General features: G+C 42.8%; 2 protein-coding genes across 3 annotated transcripts in view; one reads left to right on the top strand and one right to left on the bottom strand.

Moving 5' to 3' along the window:
* ERP44 (endoplasmic reticulum protein 44) overlaps window positions 1–7,509 on the bottom strand; it is a 53,665-nt gene extending 46,156 nt beyond the window's left edge. The window contains exon 1 of the mRNA XM_086609158.1: window positions 7,344–7,509. Coding sequence (XP_086465284.1) covers window positions 7,344–7,400 — 57 coding nt within the window. The 5' untranslated portion in view covers window positions 7,401–7,509. The remainder of the gene's footprint in view (window positions 1–7,343) is intronic.
* Window positions 7,510–7,712: 203 nt separating this feature from the next.
* INVS (inversin) overlaps window positions 7,713–23,470 on the top strand; it is a 106,290-nt gene continuing 90,532 nt past the window's right edge. The window contains exons 1-2 of one of the 2 annotated variants that reach the window (XM_086609157.1): window positions 7,713–7,743; window positions 13,971–14,137. In XM_086609157.1, the coding sequence (XP_086465283.1) occupies window positions 14,032–14,137 (106 nt within the window). In that variant the 5' untranslated portion in view covers window positions 7,713–7,743; window positions 13,971–14,031. Of the gene's footprint in view, window positions 7,744–11,269; window positions 11,307–13,970; window positions 14,138–23,470 lie in introns of those variants that run through there. The other variant, XM_086609156.1, reaches the window with a different exon arrangement.

The raw sequence follows: 23,470 nt of genomic DNA, 5'->3' as shown, positions 1-23,470 counted from the left end.
TTCCTGGGTCCCCAGGATGATTATGGAGGCAAATTTTCTTTCCAGAAGCCATTTCCATCCATCATGGATTTAGAAACAGTAAATCAATGACTACTTTTCTGTAGTGAGATGACTAGCTCTTGCAAATGAGGGAAGAATATTGGACATTGTTTGCCTCAACTTAAGCAAGCTTCTAACACAGCGTCTCAAAGTATCCTTAGACCTAGACCAAACTGAAAAAGTTCATGTCACCATGAAGTGAGTGACACAGCAGCTGAACTGGTGGGCTCAAAGGGCTGTAACCAAAGATACCATGTCTAACTAGTCTCTAATGGAGTTTCTCCAGATCGGTATTTGCTGTGAGAAAGTTTGGCTTTACTACTTACCAGAATGATGGAACAGAGTGCCCCCTCAGCAAACCTTCTGAGGGTACTGAACTGGGGGAAGTGGCTTATATGCCAGAGGAGAGATCTGCTATTCAGAGACAACTCAGGTGGCTGGAGAAATGGCCTGACAGACACCTCATGAAGTTCTACAAGGCAAAGTCTTGCATCTCAGGTGGAATAATCCCATATAGGCTAGGAGCCAGCTAGATAGAAAACAGCTTTGCAGAAAAGGTCTTGGGGCACAAGTTGAACAGGAGTCAGCAGTGTGCCCCTTGCAGCCAGCAGACCAAGGGAATGATTTTTCCCTTTCATTTGGCATTTGTGGGGCCACATCTGAAGTATTCTGTACAGCTTTGGGACTGCCAGTACAAGACAGACATTAACATACAGGAGTGCAGCCCATATGGCTGGAGAACGGGTATACAAGAGACTGAGACAACTGTATTTGTTCAGCCTTAAGAGAGGAAGCCATTACTGCTGTTAACAACGACTTAGTTGAAGGTTATAGATAAGGCAGAGCCAAACTCCTCTCAAAGATGGGACAAGAGGCAATGGATTCAAGCTGCAGCTCCAGTTCAATTTTTCAGATAAAGTTTTTCAACAAGGTTTTGGTCAAACACTAAAACAGGTGCCCAGAGAAGTTGCAAGACCTCCATCCTTGGAAATACTCAAGTCTCAACTGAGAAAAACCCTGAGAAACTCCATCTAAGTTAGTCTTGCATTGAGCAGGGAGTAAGATCAGATGACCTTAGTGGTCTCTTCCAATTTAAATGATCAAACTTCCAGTGGCAATCAAAGCCCAAAACTCTACAACTTGACCCTATCAGGTAAATACAGTGAGACTCACAATACTCCTGTTCATCAAAGCCTTCTTACTAAAGCCAAACTAAAGAGAACAATAAACAAGGGGAGGAAAGAACCCAAACATTTACTACAATTAAAACAGATGAAGAGATTTACTGTGTTTATGAAAAATCTCATGCTGCATATACAATTACTTAGAAATCAGTACATGAAAAAAAGGAAAAATCATAGAAGTCTATTGCAATATATCGTGTGCTTTTTGTAAGGCACTTTTCGTAATCACCAGAGCATAATTTAATGTGGACAGGACCCTACATCTGGTTTGGTGAAATACAGCATACTCAACTGGCAGTGAAAAAAAATATTCTGAGTTAGTGGTGAGTATAGCAACAGCTTTACAGAATAACCCTTAACAATGTACCACGAAATACCTGAGAGCCAGCAAATTAAATAATTGAAGTTCAGGGTTGAATCTTATAGCAGCCTTCCAGTACCTAAAGGGGGCCTACAGGAAAGCTGGAGAGGGACTTTTTACAAGGGCATGTAGTGATAAGACAAGGGGCAATGGCTTTAAACTGAAAGAGGGGAGATTTAGATTAGGTATAAGGAAGAAATTTTTTTACATTGAGAGTGGTGAGGCACCGGACCAGGTTGCCCAGAGATGTTGTGGATGCCCCATCTGTGGAAGTGTTCAAGGACAGTTGGACAAGGCTTTGAGCGACCTGGTATAGTGGAGTGTGCCCCTGCCCATAGCAGGGGGGTTGGAACTTTGAGGTCTTTTCCAACCCTAACTATTGTATGATTCTATGAAGTTAATTAACTTTTAAAATCTCAGAGTTACGGACTTATTTTTTTAAATTAGATTATATAAGCAGTTGACATTATTAACAGCTTTGAAAAAGAAAACCAACAAACAACAAAACGTATGTTTCTACCAATGGCTAGCATGCTTCTGATGAAAAAAGACACATCAGGGAGGAAAGAAGTACAATGGCAGTACTTTCAGGAGGAAATTCAGTCTCACCTGGTTTCCTAATTCTCAACAATGCACCTGTTCTCTTCTACTTTTCAGTGGATCTTTCTCCAGTTTAGTTTTGGAAGAAACGTTGCTTAGGCTCTGACATCAACACCCTCTATTGCTTCTGCTTACATTCCCAAATGTTTCTCTAAATTACTGAGAACTCACTCTCAAACAAGGTAGGGGAGGGGGGGAAGAAAAGGAAGAAAAAATAAAAATATGAGGTATTACTAATGCATCCAAATCCACTCTGTTATTGAAGCACCTATTACTTGAAAATATCTCTAGACTCTCTTGAAGAGCTTTTGAAGAAGCCATGGTATAAAATTTACAGCGTATTTGTGTATTTGATTTTCGCATGAGACAACTCCCTTCCTTCAAGCAAACAAAATATCTGGAAACTATACAAGTGAGGCTTACAAAAGAGCCTGCAAGGTGAATAATCAGTCCTCCTGAATAGCAGCATCTAATCCTTAAGTCTTTCAAAAAAAAATAGGTTTCATTAAAAGACAGGGGATAACTGCTGGGCACTATAAGAACAACCAGTGGTAATTCTGCTTTCCCAAGAAAGCAGTAGGAGGACCAGTCTCTCGTTTAAGAAAGATGTCCTGCCAAAAAAAACAAAGCAGATAATGTAGGAGAACAGTAAGGATATCAAAAGATGAGGGAGTGTGTCACCAGAGAGTTATTCAGCTGCCAGCAACAGGACACTGTACTGTCAATAATTGATTTACATATTTTCCACTGTTGTCGGAGACTTCTGTCTGAAGAATCAATTCAGTTTCTCCTCTTTTCCCTCCAGAGCACTCCAAACAGGAAATTGGCCCACCACATGGCATGGCAAGAAGAATGCAATTCTTCTTCATACCAAGAGTATAAGTCTTGCCTACTCCTACCCGTCCCTCAGTCTAGGGAAAGGTCCTTAGCTAACTCTATTTTACTCCTTAGAGGGCATGACAGATGATGGACAACTCAGAATTCCCATGCTACTCTTGGAGGGAACCTCTTTCATTGTATAAGGCTTGGTGGCCTAAAACGTGCCTGTAACAACAATCTTTGACTAATGCGCAAATTCAGAATATTACATTTGAGCAGGATTCTCAACTATAAAATTTGTTTGTTAATACATACGCAGAGAAAGGCAAATGCACAGAATATGCTTTATACATAAAATGTACGGAGAGTTCAACTTCTCTTTGGGCAAGTTACTACTTACTACAGCATTTAACACTAATTTAAAAGACAATTTTATTTTATTTTACTTTCACTATTTGGGTACTTGGTGTAATATTAACAAGACATGAAAAACAGTGACAGTCAAAGAAGAAACAGAAATACTACCTATAGTATTTTTTCCAATTACAAGTTTAATAGGAAACTGTAAAGTTCCTTGACTAGAGCCTAAGTTACTGCTCCTAACAGCTGCAATTGCATTGCGATGTAAGTAGTACTTTGAAAGCTTCAATAAAAATATAAAATGCTAACTGTGACAATAAATATTATCTGACAACGATAAACTGCATCAGCTTATAGGGAGAAGCATACATAGACAGTGCGGCTACTGAATCATAAATGGAACATACACAGGCTTCCATAATAACCCCAAGAGAAGCTACTACTTATTAGAAAACTAGGTAAGCTTCAGGACTCAGAAAACAGTCCAACATTTCACATTCTCAGAATACAAGAGGACAAATACGCTCCTCCAAGGTGTTCCCAAATATATTAAGGAGGTGTTCTCGGTTTGTCCATGACAGCTTTCCAAGCAAGCTACAAAGGAAAGGTATAATAGTGGTGTTCTGAAATCTAAAGAAACCTCAACAGATTGAAGTGCAAGAATTGGGTAATCCTTTTACAGTTGTTTGAGGGGGGAAAAAAAAAAAAAAGACCAAAAAAAGACACAGAGAACTTCCCTCTTCATTTCTCTCACTATCAGTTGGTGGTTTCCTCTAGTCACATCTATTCCTGTGGGACACTGCACATGAGCCTCCCAGGGAAGTACAGAGCAATAGGATTCTTACATATGCACGAGAAGCATGTGCAACAGTGTCTTGTTCTAGACTCTTCCTTACAGGCAAGCATACACATCTGCAAGCAGAGGCAAACATACAGAACAATTGGTTAGAGCAAAGCCAAAGAACCACACCTTGTCTTAGAGGAATATGATGAGCCACTGTCCCGTCAGCATTTATTCTGCTGTCTTGGATTCATCTTAAAGATCTGTCCTACGCAGTATTAAGCAATATACCAACATGGCAGAAACATCCTAATCTACAAGTACAAGGGGCCACATGACATTACTATGCAATCTCTTGCTCCAGTCTTGCAATCAGCTGTACATGATCCTCTACAACCTGTGCTGCATGCCCTTCCACTCAGCTCCAGTGTTGCAGAGGCCGGAGTCATGCCATCCTGACTCCAGCCCCTTTTCGTCTCCCAGCAGCCCAGTACAACGCTAGAACACAAGGCTGAAAGTTGGAAGGAAAAGGGTTGTGCTGGGACCGGTGGGTAACCCTGTAACACTTTGCGCTGCAATCTCCATCCCAGCAACCCAACCTTTAGTGAGATGAGGAAGAAGAGTATGAGTGAGACCCAAAGCCCTCTGAAACTTTAGTGATCTCCTACTGTCAAACTTCTTTAGACAAAAGAACTTCTTTTGATATTGACATTGTATCTTTTCTTCCTTTTGCAGCATTTTAATTGCCCATCTAGTAAAGAAATATGCTTATCCAAAAGTGTGGAAATGTAAATAATTTCTTTTAACTTCATTGCTATTACTAAGCAAGATCAGCTTAGTAAGCTGTTTTCACAGCTACATATCATGCCTTCTGTTCTAGGAACCATGATGGAACACTAATAAGCTCACTTATCCACAAAATATGCCAACTACCATGCTCAAAGAGGCTCTGCTAGATGGCACATCCTTCTGATGCAGAGCAGAAGGCTCTCCCAAACCTTACCAACCAAGATGACAGTTGCCTTGCTGGTCTTAAGCATTCATGGCTGTTGGTAACAAGAAAAACAAAGTTACCCAAAGCTTTAAAGCTAATGTGGTATATCTTACCAGGTTCTCTGAATGCTACAAGAAAACGAACACCATATTTTGTAAGAGGTTTTTCAGTTATTTTAAAGAAAAAGGATCCCCTCTCACTCCCAGTCTGCTCAGGACAACTTTTCCAAAACTCCTAACAAATCTACTAAAAGGAATGAATCATTGGCTTCATCCAGGTACATAACTAGGCACTTGCAACACAGGACTGCCTCTGAGATGAAGCTGAACAATTACACATTATACAGAATTATTTAAAAAAAACCCAACTCTGATCTGTATCCTTCTTGAGGTTTTATGTGTATATACACATTTTTTTTAATCACATTATAAATGGGTTTAAATGACTCATACACAAGAAACAGCAACTGAAACCCGGCGAAATTTCAGATCTTAGCCATTTCCTATTTTTTAGTTGACAAACATAGATCTAACTGATGCATACTAAATCTGCATTGATCAACTGTACCATGAAGAAAAGGGCTTTCATCAACTCATGTCCACTTTTCAAACTTGTACTTGCCCATTTAATAGCATTTTAAAACACTACATGGTCCTTGTTTTTGCTCATTGGAGCTTGTACTTAAAACAATGGTGAAAACCAACCTAGCACCTAACCAACATTGTTTTAATGCACAGATGTGATTGGAAAATACTAGGTTCTTCACTTTAGGCTCTCATATATTGAGCTAACACGCTATAAATAGCCATCTATAAATAAAGATTTCAAATGTGGTTTTCAAACCCTACCAATCACATGTGTTTACTAATCCTGAAACTATGGCAAGTTTATAATAACTAGAGCTTATCAAGTAGAATTGCATGTTTTAAAGGGATAACGAGTACTTGTTCTGTTCATTAAGTACTTATCCTCACATTTCTGACTAATTAATTGATTAGTAGCTATATTACTATGTATTTCCCTTTGGATCCCCAAAGCTGTGTCTACTTTACCTCCAATTATTCCTTCCGTTTCTGGCCAATTTATTCTCCCAAATGTTTAAAATAGATTTATTAAACACACCGGTATCTTGAGACCAAATCCTATTAAACTTATTCACCCAAGTCTCCTTTAGGTCTGCAAGTCACTTATACTATGAAAGGCCTAGCCCTCTGGAAAAGGGCTAGGAATCACTACATCAGCCTGTTTGAAACAATAAAGTAGAACACAGACAACTTCTCGCCACAAAAACACACACGCTAGTTATTACATTTATCTGTGTGCAAAGCCGGTAATGGCTCAGGTCATGCACGTATCGCTAGCCAAAAAAACCCATAAAAATGCTGTACTCGGACAACTAAAGATAAATGTGACGACTGTGCAAGACAGCTAGAGAAGTCTTCTCAGCTTCGGCCACTGAGCTCGGACGGGGTTCCCACGGCAGGCGAGCTTACGGAAAGGGCGCACAAGCAGCCCCGTCCTCGCTCGGGAACGGGAACCCGCTTCCCTGAGCTTAAGGGCGGCATCGCTGAAACGCAGGCGACAAGCAGGCTCCGGAGAGGCACCGGTAAGGCGGTTCCCTCCCGGCAGCCGCGGCCACTGCTCGAGGGGCTGCACGGCCCCCCCGGGCCGGCTCCCGTCCCTCACTTTCCCTCTCTAGCTCCCGAAGAGAGGAGGTCTAACACTGGCCTTCTCCGCGGAAGAGCCAGGGCCAAGGCCCACCGCCCGCCAAGTCAGTACCTCGGGCCCGCAGCGGCCCCAGAGCCTCGGCCCGCAGAACGCCGAGCCCAGGCCCGGCCCGGCCCCGCCCCGCCGCCGGCCCGTTCCGGGTTCCGCAGCCTATCAGCCTCGGCCACAACACCGGGCTCCGCCAACCGGGGCTGCTCGCCCCCCTCCCCTCCCCCGCCGAGCAGGTGCCGGCGGAGCGGCCCCGGCCCCCGGCGAGGCGTGGGGCGGCATCGCGCGTCGGCAGGGGCCGCCACCGGCCCGAGGCACGTTCCCGGCGCACACACGCGGGGCGAGCGGGAGGACGCTGGCGCTCAGAGGGAAGAGCCCCGATGCCCGCCGGCCACCTCCACGCCGCCCAGGCCAGGCCGATGTTCCCTGCGGCGGGCCGGGCGGTGGAGCGGCGGGAAAGAGAAGGGCTGCGGGCAGCCGGTCGCTCACCAGGAGAAGCAGGAGGCAGCCAGGGTCAGGCAGGAGCGGGAAGATGGCGGGTCTCATGGTAGATCAGGCGCCCGGGAGGGGGAGAAATGCAGCTCCCACACTCCGCAGCGGCGGGGCTCCTCACTTCCCCCGTCGCAGGAAACACCCGGCCAAGTTCCACCGCGGGGCCCCGCGCTCCCCGCCTCCGCCCCTCACTCCTGGTTCCCGCGCTGCGCGGGGCGCGCCGGGAAACGTAGTGCCGGCAGCTCCCGCCGCCCGGGAAAAGGAGGCGGGGCGGGAGACACGGAGAAGGCGATCCCAGAACGCACCGGGGCCGGGCGCACGCGAGCCCCGGCGGCGCCGGGCCGCTGGGGGTGGAGCCTGGCGGCGGCGCGATGAGGAGGAGGCGGGTGGGGCCGAGGTGAGTTACGGGGCGCAGCTGCGGCGCCGGGGAGGGGAGGGAGGCGGCTCCCACCGCCCGGGTGAGGGCTGGGTTAGCCCTTTCCGCCGCGGTGGCGTCCCGTGGCACCGCAGCCTCTTCCGCTCGCGATCGGACTTGATCCTCGATCCCGATCCTTGTTACCGGCCCGGGGGCCCGTGGTAACAAGGGTCCCCGCCGGCCCTCGGCGGTGGCGGGAAGCGCGCGGCAACTGCGCTGCTGAGGCGAGGGGCGAGTCGCCGCCGCTGAGCCCGGGTGGGCTGGGCGGCCCCGGCGGCGCCCGTGGAAAGTTGTCCGCGTTCTGTTCGGCGTCGCTGGGTCCCGCCTTGGCCCGTCAGGCGGCGGGACGGGGCGAACAGTTTTGGCAGTAGGGGAGATCAGGGGTCTTGAGGCGCTGCGCGCGTTGGGGTCTTCGTTTCTTCACGGTTGAGGAAGCAACTTTCTGTTGCCGGTCAGGGGAAGGCAGCCCCCTGTGAGGGGGCAGAGCGGCTGGTGGGAGGGCTGGGTTAGGGTTAGCTTGATAATGGATTTAGAGTGGAACGTCATCGTTCATTTTTATTCCTTGACGCCGCAACAGTTTTTGAGCGTTTGTCACTTCCTGAGTTCTAAGTACTGAAAAAGAAGAACGCCTGAAATGCCGTGCTGCATCCTCTTCCAGTAAAACTTTAGACCTTACAGTATGTATATGCTTTGAGAACTTGCAGAGCTGTCTGAAAAAGATCATGGAAAGCTGCACTTTGCGTTCTTCACGTTTCCAGTATGTACACAAGTGTCAGGAGTGAAACGGGGCGTAATGCCGTTTAAAAGAAAATCCTTTACATCAGCTTTTTGCAAGTCAAGCCAGATTTGGCTTCAAAGAAAGCCTGACAGGCTCAGACTTTGTGTGATCCTGAAATCATTTGGCCTGTCAGTTTCATGAGCTGAAAACACCTGTATATATATATATACACACAAATAATGGTTTTTTTTTTTATAGCCTGAAATTGGAACTTAACTTTTATCGGTTCTGCCATGTCTATCTGAAGAACCTGTGCTCCAGAATCTCTAGAATGAAAAGTCTTACCTTCAGAATTGATTCACATTTAAAAAATACTTAGATATTTTTTCATACAGCTCGTTCTTCACTTGGAAACTTTATCAGTAAAGTTTGGTAGAATGCTCTTGTTTAAATTTTAACAACCTCGTGTTTTGCTGAATAGAAAACTGATGTAATTCTGATTATCTGTGTAATGCAAAGTAGACTTATCATAGTTTGGTATGAAGTTTCACGTACCTTGAAGAGCTCTTGATATCCAGATGATATCCAGTCCCTTCATTCGGGTGACTCCGCAAGGCTACTATTTTTCTACATGTTATCCTAAAGAAAAAAAGTGAATTATGTGTTTGATTCCAGTAATAAAATGCATATTACAGATAATGTCAGTTATGTAACTTTTTATAAGGAGATCTTGTGGTTAGTTTTGATTTTTTTTTTTTTACTGTTGTTTTTCATCTCTTATGAATAAATGCCTCATTTTTTGTTAATGAGGATCTTTAGCAAACAAGTCCTCCAGATACCAATTCATCTGTTTGTCATATACATGAGAGAAATATCTGTGGAAAGTTACATCTTCTCCTTTTATAGTTCCTCTTAGTATTTCAGAATTTCTCTGATGCAGAATTAGATCTTTCAGTGGAGTTACAATACTGTACTGAGAATTGCTGTAGAGATAATTGGTTGCTTCTTTCACCTGTATGTTTACTGACACTTTATGCAGATGTGGCTCTTGTTTTCGTCTGGAAATTATGAACTTCTTTCCTTATTAATTCTCTTCTTTTGCAGTCAGTTTTATGTAATTGTTGATGTAATTGAGATGCTTCTGGTGCTTTACAAAGTGCTCTAGTGTTTTCTGAATTTTACACTGCTGCCCCTGAATGTTTTATGTTATAGTTTGTTTGTGGAAGGGTAAAATGTAAAGAAAATAGAGGAAAAGAGGTCAGTGATAACTTTGGGGAATAACACGAGTATCTCAAAATTCCAACAGGTGTAAAATTCCAATGGTGCATATAGGTCCACTTAATAATGTAGAGAGTCCTGATGTATCCAGAGGAAGCTTTTGAGGAAAAAGTGGAGGCATGTTAAGGACAAGCTATACTCTTTTACGGCAAGTGCATGTTAAACTATGTAGCACACGATCCATCTCTGCAGCCTTTTTCCTTCTGTTTCTTTCCTATTGTTCAGATTGCAGGTGAGGATTGTAGTTTCCTTCATACAGCAGGAAAATTTATATAGCTGTAGGAATAACTGAGGAGAAAAAAAGTAATGGTTAAGTTGCGGGAGGCACTGCAAGTACTTGTGAGTGACACTTGGTTTTTCATGCTGTCTGTTTTGGTTTCTCCAGATTTACCTGAGTCAGAAATGCCTCATACACTTTTATCCAATACAGTATCCAGTAGAGAAGATAACAGAAAGCATGAACCATACTGCTAGGTTGGGAGGAAAAGGTTTAGCTTTGAATGAAACAAAATATGAAGTCAAGTGAGCTTTTTTGTAATTTGTTGTGTGTTATGGCACTGTTAGCTTGGGGAAATTGCTTCCTCTATTAAAAGTGTAGTGAGCCATGGCACATTTCCACAGCACGTGTTCTCTAAGGAGTTACAAAGTCCGGCAATGCCATACTTACTTCTGGTTCTGAAGACAGATGGCAGAGGGAGATCTGTGAACACAAGCAAGGAAGCGTTCCAGTAGTAAGGAGTTCTGCTATATATACTCAAGGAAACTAGCATCTCATGCCTTTCTAGTCACACCATTACTAGTTTTTGTAGGGGAGAGAAGTTGGAAGGTAAGGTGTTACATTTCTAAGGGCGTGGTGAACTCACTTTAATAAATCCCGAAAACTCAACAAGACAGGCTTCAGGAAAGGAGCGTTCAGTGGTATGGTTAGCTGTTGTAAGAAGCGGCATAGCATGCACTTGGCTGTGTGAGGATGAGATAAAGAAGCAGCAATTTAGGCGCTAGTTTGTCAAAAGCTTTGTCTGCAGTTGTCATGTGGCATACTTTAGACAACGTCTGAGTTATACCTGAGTGTCTTCATGTAGAGTGGCTGCAGTACTTTGATGTGTTGTTAAACAGGTTTGCACAACCACATGGTTCCATATTTGTGATTATTCTGGGGATGTGATATGAATGGATACTGTGATTGTGCAGATATTCTTTGAGTAACTGATTAGATTCGCCGTGAAGTTTCTTGTATGATTTTGTTATCAGCAGTCCAAGGAAGTTTGGAGCTTGTGAAGAGTCGTCTACAATTATATTAGAGTATTAAGGGGTGGGGTTTTTTTGTTTGGTTGGTTGATTTTTTTTTTGTTTCTGGGTAAAGGCCTTTGTCTTTATTACTTCGTGCTTAATATTTGCTGTAGAAATTTTCACGTCCTTTTACACGAAAGTGAATGTTTTTCACAGAATCACAGAATGTTAGGGATTGGAAGGGACCTCAAGGATCATCTAGTCCAATCCCCTGCCGGAGCGGGAACACCTAGATCAGATCACACAAGAACGTGTCCAGGTGGGTTTTGAACATCTCCAGAGAAGGAGACTCCACAACCTCTCTGGGCAGCCTGTTCCAGTGTTCTGTTACCCTTACTGGGAAGAAGTTCTTCCTCATGTTTAAGCAGAACCTCCTATGTTCCAGCTTATATCCATTTCCCCTTGTCCTATCATTAGATGCCACTGAGAAGAGCCTGGCTCCATCCTCATGACAGTCACTCTTTACATATTTATAAACATTATTGAGGTCCCCCCTCAGTCTCCTCTTGTCCAAGCTAAAGAGACCCAGCTCCCTCAGCCTTTCCTCATAAGGGAGATGCTCCACTCCCTTAATCATCTTTGTGGCCCTGCGCTGGACTCTCTCAAGCAGTTCCTTGTCCTTCTTGAACTGAGGGGCCCAGAACTGGACACAATATTCCAGAGGCAGCCTCACCAGGGCAGAGTAGAGGGGGAGGAGAACCTCTCTCGACCTACTAACCACACCCCTTCTAATACACCCCAGGATGCCATTGGCCTTCTTGGCCACAAGGGCACATTGCTGGCTCATGGTCATCCTGCTGTCCACCAGGACCCCCAGGTCCCTTTCCTCTGTGCTGTTCCCCAACAGTTCAGTCCCCAACTTGTACTGGTACATGGGGTTGTTCTTACCCAGATGCAAGACTCTACACTTACCCTTGTTGTATTTCATTAAATTTCTCCCCCGCCCAACTCTCCAGCCTGTCCAGGTCTCTCTGAATGGCAGCACAGCCTTCAGGTGTGTCAGCCGCTCCTCCCAGTTTAGTGTCATCAGCAAACTTGCTTGCTTTTCTGGTATTTTAATAATGTTTTCCCCAATGTTGGTATGTATGCATCTGCAATTACCTTAATAATGACAGATGCTGTGTAGCAATAGGTGAAATTTAGAGAACAAATAAACCAAAGATGGTTGAAAATAACAATTGAAGCAAAATAGCTCCCTCTTGCTGTTTTCCAAGTATACTATGATGTAAATGTGGGACATGACAAAAGGAGTATATTTAAATTTACATGGAACAGAAGATCAGGTGAAAAATTGCCAGAATTCAGTAGACAGCCTCAGTGATACCTCATTTTTTTTTTTTTCTGATATGTACAATTATTGTTTTCTCAACTCAATTTGTTTTCCATTCCCAGTGTGAAGTATGGTAAGAATTGAAGGTAGAAGTTCAAATGTTTGATGCTTTTGGAGAAAATCAACAAGTTTTCAAGCATGCAGGCCATTTTTCATTTCCAAAATAGTGTGTGGACTTGAGCTGGTCATTATCATAGAATCATTATGGAGATCTTGAGGCAGTGGTAGTTCAGCGAAGGTAGCCGTTGTGTTTCAGAAGAGGCTAGGAAGGCGACTGTAGTGGTAGAAGTGATTTAGGAAAGAAATAGAGAAGAAAAAAGAGAATGCCATTGTATCACTGGATAAATCAATGTTTTGCCCATGTCTTGAATAACTAGTGGAGTTTTCTTTTCATCTCAAAAGGGTTGGAACAGAACTGTGAAAAGGGCAACTAAAATGGTCATGCATACAGAAAAGCTGCTGCCTGGATAACAGCTAAGCAAGCTGTGAGTCTTTCAGCTATAGGAAGATATGATCGGAGAGTGTATCTTAAAAATCTGTAGATTAATTACTGATGGATAACAATTGTTTATTTACTGTCCCTTCCGGTACAAGGGTTAAAGGCCTCAGATGGCAAGAGCCAGGACAAGACAGATGAAAGCAAGTGGTTGTCCATACGCTGTTTGGTTGTGGTGCAGAACTCCTTGCCAGTGGATGTTGTGGATGCTATAAGTTTGCATAATCTTAAGAGGAGACTGGACATGTTTATAGCAGAGAAATTAATTGAAAAAGTTAACAGAATTTTCTGAGTACTAAATATAAAGAAAACTAAGTCCACTTCAGGAAGTGGTTGAACTAGAAGTGATTGTAGGTTGGGAGAGTATTTGGAAGAGGGGGACAAAATCATATTAATAAATGTAATTATTATTATATATATATTTACATATATATACAAACACTTGCTCTGTTGTTTGGCATCTATCATTGGCTAGTTTGAGACAGGATTTAGAGCCAGACTTCCGGTCTAATTTGTTGTGGCCTTTCTTACATACACATTTTCCTACTTCTGTTCAGGTTACAAACACTTAAGATCTAGAACACTGGTCTGATATTACAGTTATGCCAGTTGGTCAAATAAAAGATACTATTTCATCTTAGAAACCTTGTCCTGCATATGTCTGTAGACCATTGTGGTAAAATACCACTAGATACCAAGTACTGGAGGAAGATATCAAGTTGATACTTGATAACAAACTTTGTTGATTACGGAGTTGAAGCATATGTGGCAACACTGAAGAACAGTTGTTGGATTTATAAATAAATACTATTACATTTGCAGGTTTTTTTGCAAAGCTTATTGACTGTAATTTGTATTGAAGGCAAATGAAGCTATAATATGTCTATGTATATATCTCCTTAATGTATATATGTATATAGCTCCTTAATACGGCTTTTTCTGGTTGAATTTTGGCTAGAGGTAGATTAATCCACAAAGAAAGAAAAGTATTGTTCTCTTCTGTTTTTAACAGAACAGTTTATTCTCTTCAGCATTGTTTGAGTCGTTTTAATGACTCGTTATAAAATTAATTCTATTTTATTGGTTTTTTTTCCTAGAACTGAATTCCTACAAAAAATGGTGGTACAGATCTGACCTATGGTAATACCTTGAAAGAGTATGAATATTTCAGCAAGCTTCCTCTTCAGTGGCTCCTCGTTAGCATCTGAAGTGCATGCTGCTGCTGTTAATGGAGATAAGAGTACCCTCCAAAAGCTAATAGCAGGTAAATGTTTTCATTGTAGATGCATTTGGATTACTTCAGAACTGAAGCTTTTTGGTTTGACTTACTGCTCTGATCTTTAAGATATGTTTCATTTCTTGATAGTATGTATTTCTGGAATAAATGTAGTCCTAAAAATATGACTGATTTTTCTTACTTTTTATTACCTGTTGCCTTTGATTGGTACTTCTTTGTGAAGTAAAATCGAAAGTTGGTAAGTGATACAACCAGAAGAGTTATTCAGGACTCCTGCTTTACGGAATTTGAGATTCTGGAGAAGTGCTTTGGGCTGAAATATTTTGGCCTCAAATCCTTATTTTTGGAATTGCTTTTGTGGGAAATTTGATAAACTGCTTTTACTAATAGTTTGTTGTAGTTAATGAAGTCTTATCACTGTGTAGTATTTCGGGATAAAATGACCTAGCCCTATTTGTTACTTTGATTCTGATACACTAACAATGTTTCTTAAGACAAATTAAAGGTAAGGAGAGAGTCTAGTCCTATTGAAGCTGAAGCAAAAAAAATTCCCATTCGTTAAAAGCCCGGGATTTTGCCTTCCCTCTCTGTCCAAGAACTGTATGGCATTCCAGCTTTGTAGTTTTCAAAAGCAGTATATATTCTGTGTTTCAAAAGCAATCTTACATACATATGGAAGGCTGTCATATGATAAGTGGAGACTTTGATTTTTTGGAGTTTCTGATTAAATGCCATTCCAGCTGATACTGTAGAAGTTTCATTTGCTCAGCCTTTTTTGAAAATCCCATTCGTGGAGCTTGGTGAGGGTGAAGGACTGTGAAATAATAAGAAACTTAGTCTGTGTTTATGCTGTTAACTGTCAGTTTTAATGGATGTAAGAGATTTAATGGTAGCCACATTATTATCAACTGTCACATTTCTTCATGTATCTTCTGCTGACCTGTGTTGAAGATAAGATGGTAAGCTGTGTGGATCTATTGTCTAAGATGTATAGAAAGCAATAAATGGTTCTTCTTTACAGGTATATCTAATTCTCTTGAATATTAGACGTGATTTGACTCAGGAGAAAATGTTTGAGGGAACTGACTTTGTAGAAGTTCCACTGGTTGAAACAAATATTTTTTTTGGACCTTCAACTTTATTTTGTCATATGATGGCTCAAACATATACCATTTGCATTTAATGCTATCTGTTTGCTCTTTTGTAGAACATTTTATAAACAATGGGTGAGCAGTTGATATGCAGATGCTTCTAAAAATCCATAGGATGCAACTACAAAGTAGTTTTAAATACCTGTGGTTTTTTTTTTTTTTTTTTTTTAATTCTTTGCCTGCATATGGAGGGGGGAAAAAAGTCTGAGCTTTCAAATACTGGCTAACAATCAGAAGTGACAATAGAGAGTTTTTGCTGACTTCAGTGTGTTTTTGTTAATTTTGCACCCAAAAGATATATTTTGAAGACACAAAGGAAGAAATACTTCTGTGTTACTATTATACCTTGTCAAATATACCACAAAACAGCCATTAGAACTAGATATGGAAATCACAGTCCTTTGAGTAGCAGTCATGCAGCAACAAAATAAAAATGCTGTGTCTTATTTTTACGTGGGAGAGAAAACTGCGTGATCCTTGCAGCCTTTGCTGTAATAACAAAATTTCGCTTTTCTGCTTTGTCGTGTTTTGACAGGATATGACACAGACCTTACTTTTGCCAGGACAAGTCCAAAAAAAAAAAGTATTGCCTAGCAGAAGAAGAATGCATCAGAGTAATATTTTTAGCTGTTTACCAGGCACTGCTGAAAGTATAACTTGATGCCAGAAGTAAATTGAGCAATTGGTGTTATTCACTGAACTTCATGACTGCACTTAGCAGCAGCATCTAACTCAGGACAGAACTTCAGCAGTTTTGTGTCTACGCTGGATTGCTTTACAAAATTGTCCTAATACAGCCAAGTTTTGCATCTCGATTATGTAACTAGTGGTATATCCAGTAACATGTCTGGATAAAGTCTGACTTTCTCCTTTTAAGGAGGGCTTTTTACCCCTAAATTCATTATTACTTTGCTCTTTGTGTTTTTCTGTAACATAGGAGTGGCACAGAGGCTGGTTAAACAGTCTCTCAGGATAACAGCAGCCTCTGTAACCTTTTTGCTGGTTATTCCTCTTCCCATTGGCTATAGCTTGATGGAGCATGTGGGACTGTATACAAACATGTACGTTGTATTTGCATATAATTCATGAGTATGGGTGCATGTGTAATCTACTGCCCAGTAGCCTGTGGTTTTAAACAAACAGGTGTTTGAAATAATACAGTATGTTCTGGATACTTACTGTGTGCCTTTTGACATCCTGTACCAATAGGAGGCATAAATAGACAGTATCAAAGGTAAGTAGAAAATTTATATAGAGAAAGAGGGCTTTGGAGCAAAGAGTCCCTTATTATTTACCTCTACTGATGCTTAATTACAGGACTTTCTAATCAGCCTTTAGGTTAAATACCATAAAGCACAGTACATGCCAAGTCTTTATTGTATAACGAATGCTGTAAAAAAAGTGTGCTAATTGTTTGCATTGCATAAGTTGCCTAGTGCTGTATCACATTGTTTTAGAATTGTATGATCTTAGGCTTTAAGGAATACTCACAGTATTTTCTTGTCTATGTTTCATGCAACACTGAACATGTCTTTAATTAACAGTTCTTCAGTGTTAAAACCCATCTGTATGATTTTAATCCTAGGCAAAAAGGGAGCAAAAGTTAATTTGTATTTGGAGGTTTCATTTTGCATTTAACATGTTTATGCAGAGTTTCAGGAAGACCCATCTAATTGTTTTAATTGCTTATAAGAACATAATAATGTGTATAATAGTCAGTATACTGAAGTGCCCGTTCAGTCCAACTCCTCATTCCGAAAACCTTATCATGTATTGCTCCCATACAAGTGCTTCTAAAACTCTGATATGATGTTTCATTGTAAATGTTAACTATAAATTCTAGGTTGCAAGTATGCAGTTGCATGTTTTTGTTTGATTCTCTCCTCCTCTCTTCCATGTTCTTCTGCAATGCTGGATGTTTAATAAACCTCAGATTAGGTATTACAAAAGGCAAGATTCTTGCAAGTAAGAAGAGATGGTCTGTCTTGTAATAATTCAACAGAATTCATGTACTCCTCCTGCCCATTCTTCTCTGCTCATTTGAAAAATACATAGAAATGTATTTTCTACACTGATGTGACTGCTTGCACAGACTGTGAGGAAGTGATAAGGTATGAACATAAGAGTTAAATTTTGTAATTGGGCCACTTGATTCTGTGGTGTTCATGACCTCCATTGGAAACAAGCTTACAAAATGCGTAGATGTTGACCCTGAAAGGAGAGAGGATCAAACAAACTTCCTTTTTTAGGCAGGTCTTTGGAAGGGAATTTGATTTTTGCCATGGCACATTTTAGATACACCAATATGTGAATGTTTAGAAGGCTACCTGGGCTTTCTTGATTGCAGAAAATAATCATTTACTGCAGCTGTGAAGTCCACAAGGTGTTGTGGTTGGTGCGTTTCATCAGCTTAGTTCCCCTTAGCACCTGATAGTGATATAGTCGTTCCTAGTCTTTGTCCTGTCTCTTACCCTGACTGCAGAGACACCCTTTCAGGGAAATGCACATAGGACTTAAACCATTCTCAGAGCCTTACGGAGTCCTTGTAAGTAAACAAAATAATAACAAAAAGAAACGTACTGCATTCACACACTGCTGATTTAAGAACAAGTGTTATATGAGCATGAGCCATGTGCATGTGCCTTATTGGGAGAAATGCATGCTTATGTATTTCTTTTTAAAAATATGTGTGAGTGCGCAAGTCCCATTATCTTCAACAAATCTAAAACACTGCTGAGGCTATGTTAGCCTTGAACAGCGGAATATGGTTTACTGACGTCTCAATTATCAGACTGAATCTGTGAGGGTCCTTCGGGGTCTTCAGGACCCTCTGGTGGTCGTTTTTTAAATGTCCTTTGGTTGAACTTTCTTTGGAGCATGCGCTCTGAGAAAGAATCCAGGTGTCCTTTATTTTGATTCTAATGTTTAACCGGTTCTGGCTATTATTTAAGGTCATTCTGGTCTATGCTTAGCTCAAGTGATTAGTTTTCTGAGTTCAAAGTGATTACTCCTCTGCTCTTTAGCATTCTTGAATGATCTATTGTTCAGATATAAAATAACATAGATGGACATATACAAAAAGAATACAAATGGGACTATTTCAAATTTTCAGTATCAGAGGAAAGAAGTATCTTGAAACTGCTTCCAGTTTGCAATGAAATTGTAATACTGTGAAATGAAAGTCTAGCAAATGTTTTGACAAGTTAGGGAAAATAGAAAAAATTTGGAGTCTCCTGTGTAACTCCTACATTACGTTTCGAATTATTTTATAATGGACATGTAATTAATTAAACAAGTGATGTTATTTTTTCCTACATGCTTTCTACTGCACTTAGTAAATATTACAACTTTTTGTTTTGAGTAGAAGTAAAGAATTATAGGCTTCAATAATGAAAATAAGATGACACCTAAGTGAATATTTAAAGACAATACATGCACTTTTTTATCAAAATGTTGATTAAAAATAAGAATTTTAAAACCATCAAAATACATATAATGTTAGCAAAAATTATATTACCTATTTATTTTTTTGCATCAAGATGTAGTTACATATAATAGGACTTAAATAATAATCCAAATACCTTTCAACTTACACAGCTTTTAACTCCCCTTCAGAATGTATTTCAAATTATTTTTTAAAAGTCTTAAAAATTACTTCATACAATACTGTAAAATTTGATCTGCTTTTTTGATCTCTTTTGTTTTTATTTGGAGTAATGAGTAAGATATATCCAATACTTTTATCTTCTCCAATTCTAAGCAAAGTTCAGACCAGATTTCTATGCAGCCTTTATGCAAGGTCTCACAGGAAAAAATAACGTGTATGAATTTGCAAATGTAATTTTCTGTTATTTGATTTATTGTTTGATTTTTCTTCAGTATAAAGGTATACTTTGGTCATTTATTTATTGGAAAAAAAACAAGACTCAGTTGTTATGCTTGTTAGGAGAAGATTTCTAAAAGAAATCTAAAAGATTTCTAAAAGAATTTCTAAAAGGAAAAGCTGACAAGGGTAGGTGCAGTTCCCAGAGGCTTGTCTACAGAAGGTAGAATCATAGCTATTCTATATTTTCTTTTATGTAGTAATACAGTAGGAAAAGAACATGCTATTCAAAGCAATTGAAGTTGTTTAGAAATCCAAACCAAATATGTATGTTTTCCTACAGACATGGAAGTCTGAAAAAGTTAGATGGGAGAACTGGATGTCATGTTTTAAATTAGGCTATTGTTAATATAAGAATCCTAAATTTGTGAAGGGAAGGCATTGATGCGGACAATGTTTTTTCTATATACTTTGCATTCTCATATTTCCGTGGAAGCCATATAGGTGGAGGAATGGTGAGTACACATTTAAAAACCAAAGCGGAAAACAAGGTCTTGGATTTGAATGAGATTAACAAATGACTATAGAAATCAAGCTTAAACACCAAAAATACCACTTAATGATTGCATTTACAGATCTAAATAAGAAACTATAATACTAACATTTTATTACTGTCCGTGTGACCAGATGATGACATGTGTGACATGCTAAGGGAGATCAGAGGGCCTGAATTGACAGGAAACACGACAGTAGTGAAAGTGACTTTTATGTCTTTTGGGTAAATGGCTATTGAGGGTATGATCCTAAACCAAAATTGCTAGAAATCGTTACTGGGTTGGCAACAGAGAAGTCAGTGAACCCAGAACAGACCAACTCTTGAGTTGCTCTCGACTGCTGTGTAGAATAGGAATCAATGTTACTATGTGAGATTTTGTGACTCTTGACTGAAAGTATACATGGATAAGCAAAAGCAGCCCACCATAGTTGTGTGCTCTAAAAATGGTGAAGGATATTGAAATGAAAATGCGTGCTAAGAAGAATCTAAAGATTAGTCTAAAGAGTAAACTCCTTGCTTGCAGTGTGAGGCAAATGCAAAAGCACTTATCAAAAGAAAAAGTTTAGGAATCATAGAATGGTTGGGGTTGCAAGTGTCCTCAAAGATCATCTAGTTCCAACCCCCCTGCCATGGACATGGACACCTTCCACTAGATCAGGTTGCTCAAAGCCTCATCCAACCTGGCCTTCAACACCTTCAGGGATGACACATCCACAGCTTCTCTGGGAAACCTGTTCCAGTGCCTCATCACCTTCATTGTAAAAAATTTCTTCCTTAGATCTAATCTAAATCTACCCTCTTTCAGTTTAAAGCCATTGCCCCTTGTCCTATCACTACATACCCTTGTAAAAAGTCCCTCTCCAGCATTCTTGTAGGCCCCCTTTAAGCACTGGAAGGAAGTCTGCTAGAAGATCTCTCCAGAGTCTTCTCCAGGCTGAACAGCCCCAACTCTCTCAGCCTGTCTTCATAGGAGAGGTGCTCCGGTCTTTGGATCATCTTCGTGGCCCTTGTCTGGACCCACTCCAACAAGTCCATGTCCTTCTTGTTTTGGGGACTCCAGAGCTGAACACAGTTGTCGTGGTTTTTTTTTTTGTTTTGGACTGAGGGTCGAGACAAGAACCGAAAGGGAGCACCCACCAAACATGGTCTCGGGCAAAACATGACTCGGGCTTTCTTCTTAAAAACAAAACAATTTATTAACAGTTACTAAACAAAAGACAAAAGGGAACGAAACCGGTTACTTGAGAGGAGAAAGAGAAAACAAGGCCCGATCTTAAAACAACACCTCCCCACCCCCTATTTTCCTTTCGTTCCTGGCTCTGCCTTCCCCCCAGCGGCGCAGGGAGACAGGGAATGGGGGAGTACAGGTCAGTTCATCCATGTTGTTCACTGCCGCTCCTTTCTTAAAAGAGGAGGAGTCTTTACACCATTTTTCCCTTGCTTCGGTGGATCCCCTACTCACAAAGAAAAAGTCCCCAAACTTTTCCAAAGTAAGTCCTGCCCGCAGGATTGCAATCCTCCCCATGGATCGCACCAGTTCGGGCTTTACCAGTCTCGGCCTCTTAGGGAGCTGCTGCCACTCGCGTCGGCGTGGGTCGTCCCACGGTCTCCAGATGCCTCCACGACCTCGTCGTGCATTCCATGCCCCATTATCAACAGTACCTGGTCGCGCATCCCCTGCTCCACGACCTCTCCTGGGCTCAGGCATCTCCTTCCCGACGTGGGTTTCTCCACAGGCCGCGAGTGGGTCGCTGCTCCGCCGAGTACACCCTGGCTGCAGGGGGGCCGCCTGCCATCTCACACCGATTGCAAGGGAAGCCTCAGCTCCAGTACACCTCCTCCTGCTCCATCTTTGCTGACCCGGTCGTTGTGGTTGTCTTCTCTTAGATATTAATCCTCTCTGGGGGAGCTCGGCCCGGCGGGCACCCCGGGAGCGGGGCGCTTACCGAGTCCCCCATGCGGCTCCCCGGCGCCATCTTGAGCACATGGCGCCGGCCCGGGCCCGAGCGGCCGCTCGGCCGGGAGCCGGGAGCGAGGGCAGCGCCCACCTGCTCTCTCCTCGCTCCTGAGCAAAAAGCCCCTTTCCCGCCCCTTTGTCCCAACTTAAATAGGGCAATTCGCAGAGGCGCCGCCTTGGCTCAACCTCCCCCGGGGGGGGATGGGACTCAGATCTGGTGGCACAGGGAGCAAATCCCCTCCCCTGCCACCAGAACACCCCCCCCACATCAAACTATCACATTCCACCCCTCGCCTCTGCGAATTCCCTATTTAGGCACAACTTCACTTAAAACATTGAACAAGAACACACATTTCACAAACAATCCACCCCTAGTCCCTTCACCAAACACAACAATCAAAGTTTCCCAAGGTCCCTCTGTTTTCACCACTCTGGAGTCCATGTTTTGCCCGTTACCTCTCCCAATCACTATTCCTATCTCGAATTCCTCAGCCCCACGTTGGGCGCCACAATTGTCGTGGTTTTTGGACTGAGGGTCGAGACAAGAACCGAAAGGGAGCACCCACCAAACATGGTCTCGGGCAAAACATGACTCGGGCTTTCTTCTTAAAAACAAAACAATTTATTAACAGTTACTAAACAAAAGACAAAAGGGAACGAAACCGGTTACTTGAGAGGAGAAAGAGAAAACAAGGCCCGATCTTAAAACAACACCTCCCCACCCCCTATTTTCCTTTCGTTCCTGGCTCTGCCTTCCCCCCAGCGGCGCAGGGAGACAGGGAATGGGGGAGTACAGGTCAGTTCATCCATGTTGTTCACTGCCGCTCCTTTCTTAAAGAGGAGGAGTCTTTACACCATTTTTCCCTTGCTTCGGTGGATCCCCTACTCACAAAGAAAAAGTCCCCAAACTTTTCCAAAGTAAGTCCTGCCCGCAGGATTGCAATCCTCCCCATGGATCGCACCAGTTCGGGCTTTACCAGTCTCGGCCTCTTAGGGAGCTGCTGCCACTCGCGTCGGCGTGGGTCGTCCCACGGTCTCCAGATGCCTCCACGACCTCGTCGTGCATTCCATGCCCCATTATCAACAGTACCTGGTCGCGCATCCCCTGCTCCACGACCTCTCCTGGGCTCAGGCATCTCCTTCCCGACGTGGGTTTCTCCACAGGCCGCGAGTGGGTCGCTGCTCCGCCGAGTACACCCTGGCTGCAGGGGGGCCGCCTGCCATCTCACACCGATTGCAAGGGAAGCCTCAGCTCCAGTACACCTCCTCCTGCTCCATCTTTGCTGACCCGGTCGTTGTGGTTGTCTTCTCTTAGATATTAATCCTCTCTGGGGGAGCTCGGCCCGGCGGGCACCCCGGGAGCGGGGCGCTTACCGAGTCCCCCATGCGGCTCCCCGGCGCCATCTTGAGCACATGGCGCCGGCCCGGGCCCGAGCGGCCCGCTCGGCCGGGAGCCGGGAGCGAGGGCAGCGCCCACCTGCTCTCTCCTCGCTCCTGAGCAAAAAGCCCCTTTCCCGCCCCTTTGTCCCAACTTAAATAGGGCAATTCGCAGAGGCGCCGCCTTGGCTCAACCTCCCCCGGGGGGGGGATGGGACTCAGATCTGGTGGCACAGGGAGCAAATCCCCTCCCCTGCCACCAGAACACCCCCCCCACATCAAACTATCACAACAGTACTCCAGACGGGGTCTCATGAGAGTAGAGTAGAGAGGTAGAATCACCTCCCTCGACCTTCTGGCCGCACCTCTTTTGATGCAGCCCAGGATACGGTTGGCTTTCTGGGCTGCCAGTGCACATTGCCAGCTCATGTTGAGTTTCTCCTCAACCAACACCCCCAAGTCCTTCTCCTCAGGGCTGCTCTCAATCCATTCTCCA

Source organism: Tauraco erythrolophus, chromosome 3 (assembly GCF_009769465.1).
Source record: "Tauraco erythrolophus isolate bTauEry1 chromosome 3, bTauEry1.pri, whole genome shotgun sequence".
Lineage (NCBI taxonomy): Eukaryota > Metazoa > Chordata > Aves > Musophagiformes > Musophagidae > Tauraco > Tauraco erythrolophus.
The sequence above is the reverse complement of the archived record's forward strand: the minus strand, read 5'-3'. Positions and strand labels throughout refer to the sequence as shown.